Source organism: Rhincodon typus, chromosome 17 (genome assembly GCF_021869965.1).
Source record: "Rhincodon typus isolate 14 chromosome 17, sRhiTyp1.1, whole genome shotgun sequence".
Classification (NCBI taxonomy): domain Eukaryota; kingdom Metazoa; phylum Chordata; class Chondrichthyes; order Orectolobiformes; family Rhincodontidae; genus Rhincodon; species Rhincodon typus.
The window spans coordinates 14,028,011-14,034,010 of NC_063348.1; the positions used below are offsets into that span (position 1 = coordinate 14,028,011).

The following is a 6,000-nucleotide window of genomic DNA, read 5'->3' on the forward strand; positions in this document are numbered from 1 at the left end:
GAGAGGGGAAAGTTCAAAGGAAATGTGAGGGTTAAGTTCTTTACACAGACAGTAGTACGTCCCTGGTATGCACTGACAGGGGTGGTGGTGGAGGCAGATATGATAAGGGCATTTAAGGGACTTTTAAATAAGCACATGAATATGTAAGGAATGGAGGAATGAGGACCTTGGGCAGGCAGAAGGGCTTAGTTTAATTTGACGTCATGTTTAGCACAACACTGTGGGCAGAAGGACCTGTTCCTGTGCTGTACTGTTCTATATTCTAATTGCAAGTATTTTCACACAAATTGCTATAGCTTGGACAGTGTTGTTGCATTGAAAAAAGGGATTTGGTCAATTGTGTCAAAGCAAATTCTGTGAAAGAGCTATTCATTAAGTGTCATTTAACTGTGCTTTCCTTGTGGGCCTGTGAATATTTGCATGTTAAATATTAACCCATTACCTCTTTAGAGATTATTATAGACTTAGCCTACAGTACTAATTCGCACATGTATTCCATATCCCACATAAGATATGAGGGACAGGGCTGAAGGGCTTTGACAGTGCAGTGATAATGTCCCTATTTCTGGAACAAGAGTCCTGGGTTCAAGTCCCACCTGCTCCAGAGATGTGTCGTAACAAGTCTGAATGGGTTGATTAGGAAATATCTAAAGGGTTAGTTTTACAGACATCTTGTGGGCTGCAGTAATGTCATCAAAGAGTTAATAGCTGGTCAGTTAGAAAAACTCAAGATAACCAGGAAAGATCAACATGTTTTCAAGAAAGGAATATCAAGTCTAACCAATTTATTGGAATTATTTGATGGAGTAACATGGGTTGTGGATAAAGGAGAACCTGTAGTCATATTGTACTTGGATTTTCAGAAAGCATTTAATAAGATGCCATATGAAAGGAGATTGCTCATTGTAACATATTAGCACAGAAAGAAGTTTGGCTGGTTAGTAGAAAACAGAGAGTATGCAGAAATATGTCTTTGATTGGCAGGATTAAACAAGTAGAGTCCTATATAGGTCTATGCTTAGACTCAAATATTTAAAATTCACATCAATGACTTAGATGAGGGGAGTGAAAGTAAGATAGCTAAATTTGCAGGTGACACAAAGATAGATAGGAACATATGTTGTGAACAAGACATAAGGAATTTGCAAATAGATAAATATATACATATATAGGTTGCGAGGGGGGCAAAAATCTGGAAGATAATGTGAGAAAATGTGGAGTTGTTCATTTTTGGGGGGTAGAGTGGAAAAGCAGACTTTTGATTAAATAGATTGTAATTTCAAAGGTGGAATATATGAATGAGCAGAATATCTCATGAAGATGGGTTGGACAGATTAGAATCCTTTCTGTTGCTGTTTAGAAGAGTGAGGGCTGATTTGATTGAAGTGTATAAGACGGTCGTGACAAAGTGGATGAGAAAAAGGAAGTTTCCTCTTCTGCGTCAGTCCAGAATTATCGGGCATTGTCTTAAAATCATGGGGCCGCCCATTTAAGACAGAGATATGGAGAATTTCTTTTCCTGTCAGAGGGTTTGGAACTCTCTTCTGGAGAGATTGGTAGAGGTGGGATCACTGATTGTTTTCAAGACAGATATGGATTGATTCTTGTTAGACAGGGAATCAAGGATAATCAGGATTGGAATGTGGAATTCAAAGCATAAACACATCACCCTTAATCTTATTGAGAGATGGAGCAGACATGGGGCCCTACATCTGCTCCTATTCCATATGTTCGTACAAATACAAAGCCCTATGTATGCAAAACCTGAAGCTCTGCCACTGGGTTTGGACATCAAGCTTGGAGCAAGGCTCAAATTCACTGTAAGGGCAGCATCTTTCATTCATATTGGGGCACATCCTTTACTGGGATAAACAAAATTATAAAAACAGGCTTGGGGAAGAACTGAGAAAGAAACATTTGGCCAACTTGTGGAGCTAGGACTTGGGAAAAGAATGCAAAACAGAAAATGAATTGGACCTTTTTAAAAATATCTTTAATCTGTCATTCAATTCCCTCTTGTAGGTAGACAATATTTAAGTTCAAAGAGACATACCCACTGCATTGGTGAGGAGAGATTCAATGAGATGAACTTACTGAGATCATGATGGAATTGGAAATGGCTGTGTAACTATTGGTCTGATTGTCTCCAGTATAGTAATTTACCAGATCATCTTCAAAATAGTCCTTTGTCAACTGGAAAACAAAATAGATTGCAGGAATAGAGGTGATAACATCAAATTTACTTTTTTAACAATGCAATCAAATCAAAAACAGTGCCAGGACAGTGCAGTACAAAGGTTTTATCCTGATAAATGTAATGCATGTTGATAGATCCTAAAAGGGAATAACAGTGAAAGGATTGGAGAAAGAAAACAAATGATTCACATTTCTGTGCGCTCAGATCACTGAAAGTTCATGACTAATGTGGAGAATGCTGAAGCTAATAGGGACCTGGCTTGCCTGAATAGAATCATTCAGCATAATTTAACAGACCACATTTGGAGACTGAAGAGGTCACTGGGTCAGGTCACATCTGCCCAGTATTAGATCCCTACACCCTGGGTGATATATTGGTCTTGAAAAAGGCCTCAAGGAGAGCAGAACTTCCAGCTTAAAGAAAACCATCTAGTCAGCAAGGCTCAAAGACCTCAGCCTATTGCTTTCTCAGCAGCATAGACATAGAGTTGAGTTCGTCAGCGAAGGACAGCTTCCCTATTGATATATCATATTGAGGAAGACATATACATTCAAATCACCAAGCAGTGGGAATTATCTTACCATTGGGAGATGAGTCATTTGTTAGACAGTCGTGTTGCCACTGGTAAGGTCAATCCTCTGTATATTTTCAAGAGAGAGCTGGACTAGCTTTTGATAAACCTGGGCGAATGTGATCTTCTGATTGGGTTTCATTCACCTAAGGCAGGAATTTTTCCAGCATTTTTTCATTTCCCTACTGGCTGTAGATTTATATATATATCTCTGCAGTGACTGTCCAACTGCAGGAGGAGGGAAAAGGGATATGCTGAAGAGAAGTTGGGGCCGGAGGGATGAACAAGGTGCTGGCAACAATGATTTGGACACCGCGTGTGGGGCAGGTTTGCAGGATCTAAAGCAGTCATTGTCAGAGGTAAGCAGAGGTTGGAGGATGAGCACCAATGACTCATTTATACTGCAATGTATGCTGTATGACATGGCCCTTGTTATCACAGGTGTCGTCACATAGATGCAGCTTGGGAATTCTGTCATGAATCCAGTCAGGCGTTCTTCTGGAAGGTCAAAAGCCTTCCTCTGCCATAGGAAGGAGGATCAGCATTGACCCTGCTGTGAACAAGACAGAAATGCAGCTTCCACAGTATGATTTATGGCAGTTTTTGAAGATAGTTACAATAGAGACATAACTATACTGGGGAGTTCCTTTTCCTCCCAGATTCTTGATGTGAGCATATGCCCACCAGCTTTGAAGAGTTCAGCTAGAAGACCATCTGAGCCATAGGATTTACCATTTCTGGTTATTGCAACTCTGCCATTGCTGCTGAGGTTTTTTTTAAATAGAATCCCTACTGTGTGGAAACAGGCCATTCAGTCCAACAAATCCACACCAATCCTCTGATGAGCATCCCTCCCTGACCCATCCCCCTAGCCTATCCCTGTAATCCTGCTAATGCACCTAACCTGCACATCATTCCCCATTTCAGAGGATCGGTGTGTTCATTATGGGGCAATTTTGCATGGCCAATCCATTAAGTCTGCACATTTTTGGACTGTGGGAGGAAATGCACGTAGACACAGGGAGAATATGCAAATTCCACACAGACAGTTGCCTAAGGTTGGAATTGAACCCTGGAGCTGTAAGGCAGCAGTGCTAACCACTGAGCCACCGTGCTGCCATCAATTCTACTGTAGACAGAAGGATTGACACCTTTATTCAGATGTAGCTACTGAGCATGTGCAAAAGGAGTTGCATCAATGTAATGGTGGCCTCAATTTACATGGAACTGGAATCTGGATCTGTAGTCACCAGACAAGGTGCCTTCTCTTACTGTCTAATGAGAGTAGTTATGTTCGGTAAAACTTTTTAATGTTCATGTACAAGAGTGTCAATCTCATATTACTACATTGACCACAAGCCATTGAGGAAACAGCCCTGACAGAATTAGATCACACTCAGATTTGTGTTCTTTCTGGCATTGAAAGATTCTATTAGCACTGGTATTCCACAAGTATTCAGTCAACACTCCAGCAATGTCAACTACAATAGACTGGACATTCTGTCTGGGTGGACAAAAGCATTGCCCCCCACCAGATCCTGTTTCCATGACTCTCAATGTGTTCTGCTTTCAGTCATAATGCCTTAATGATGAGACAGTTGCAGCAAGGAGGTGAAGGAAAAAAGTTTGCATGCTGGATCCCACCATATCTTGGGATATGATCCGAAATACCATCAGGTTGGGAATTGGTTTGTTCAGTTACAAGCCATCAATTTTTAAATGAGCTGCAACAGGAAAAAATAAAGAAAAATTGAAGCAAAAAAGGGGATAAAAAAGGAGCAAGAGAGAAGGAAACCCAGTAAAAGATAGAAACTAACGTTGCAACCATAAGTCATGGAAAGGCAGAACAATAAGCACTAAAAGCTAAAATCAACATGGGAGCTAGAGCCAACATAGTACCAGAACACAACCTGAAACACAGCAATTGGTGTTCCATGGTCCAGCCTATGAGAAACTGTTTCACAATGTGTAGTGAATAACCAATTCCATGCACTGGCAGAGTCACACAGCAATGCCAATACATAAACATGGCTTTATTTCTTGAAGTCTTTTAACTAGCTGTTACCAATCACCCAGCAGTGGCAGTACTACCAGTATTGTACAGGTCTCAGTATAATTATGACAGTTAAATCACAATATATGAGCCAACAGTTAATGATCTGGAAAGATACGACTTTGATGTGAGATATAAGCCAGGTACAAGGATGCTTATGTCTGACATACTGGGCAGATTATCCAGCCCACAGAAAAATTTCTGGATGCCCCCAGACAATGAAATTGAAGACATTCTTAAGGTTGATCTGTATACTAAGGCCAAGGCCCATTGTAACCAGCAACTGCTGAAGATGAGCTACCACCAGAGTTGTCAAAGATTATTATCCAGGACTGTGACCAGTTAGCCTGGAGCCTAAATGGATAGACCCACATCCAGAATGGGCAGCCTTTCAGTAGTTAGGCCTGATGGAACTTTCAGGACAGGTCAAGCACAAAGCACGTGCACAAGACAAAGGCAGGGAAGGACAAGCCCAGACTTGCCCTGGGAAATGAGGCCATGTATTGGAACACGGTGAACAAACTCACTGATGCCCTGAATTCCCACCATGACCATATCTGGAGAGGGGGGAATGCCCTTGACACATCCGAGGCTGGAAAACCAGGGTAGCCTCAGCATCTTTCATACATGACATCAGGAATTCCATTGGATGCCATAACCTTGATCTGCAAGAATAATTGGCTGAGGGCTATTCCCTCAGTGAAGACTTGACCTGGCCCGGCAGCAGAACTCCAAACACTTGGAGAGAGACGGACAGGAAACGAGCATGTGCAAAACCATCCTTTGCTGAGTTTATCAGAGCTGACTCCACAGCCTGACCAAGTTGAACTACCTGGGTTGTACCTGGTCCTAGTCTGGTAGCCAGCAGTAATTTAGATAAGGATTGCACCCAAGACTTAACGTTGCAATTGGTAGAGCGATTAAAGAAAGAATCAGAAATTTTATTGGGAAAGAACAGGGTTTTAGATAATATTTGGCCATATGGCACCTTCCTGCAAAAATGCTATCCCCTATTCCCAATTCCTTCGCCTCCGCCGCATCTGCTCCCAGGATGAGGCATTCCACTCCCGTACATCTCAGTTGTCCTCGTTTTTCAAGGACCGTAACTTCCCCTCCTCGGTGGTCGAGAACGCCCTCAACCGTGTCTCCCACATCTCCCGCACCTCATCCCTCACACCC

At 41.9% G+C, this 6,000-nt stretch overlaps 1 protein-coding gene across 5 annotated transcripts in view; it reads right to left on the reverse strand.

Moving 5' to 3' along the window:
• The window catches only part of LOC109924018 (tetraspanin-18-like), a 77,314-nt gene that overhangs the window by 11,884 nt on the left and 59,430 nt on the right, over nt 1-6,000 (reverse strand). For all 5 annotated transcript variants that reach the window (XM_048607174.1, XM_048607175.1, XM_048607176.1 and 2 more), the window contains one exon: nt 2,095-2,193. In XM_048607174.1, coding sequence (XP_048463131.1) covers nt 2,095-2,193 — 99 coding nt within the window. The remainder of the gene's footprint in view (nt 1-2,094; nt 2,194-6,000) is intronic.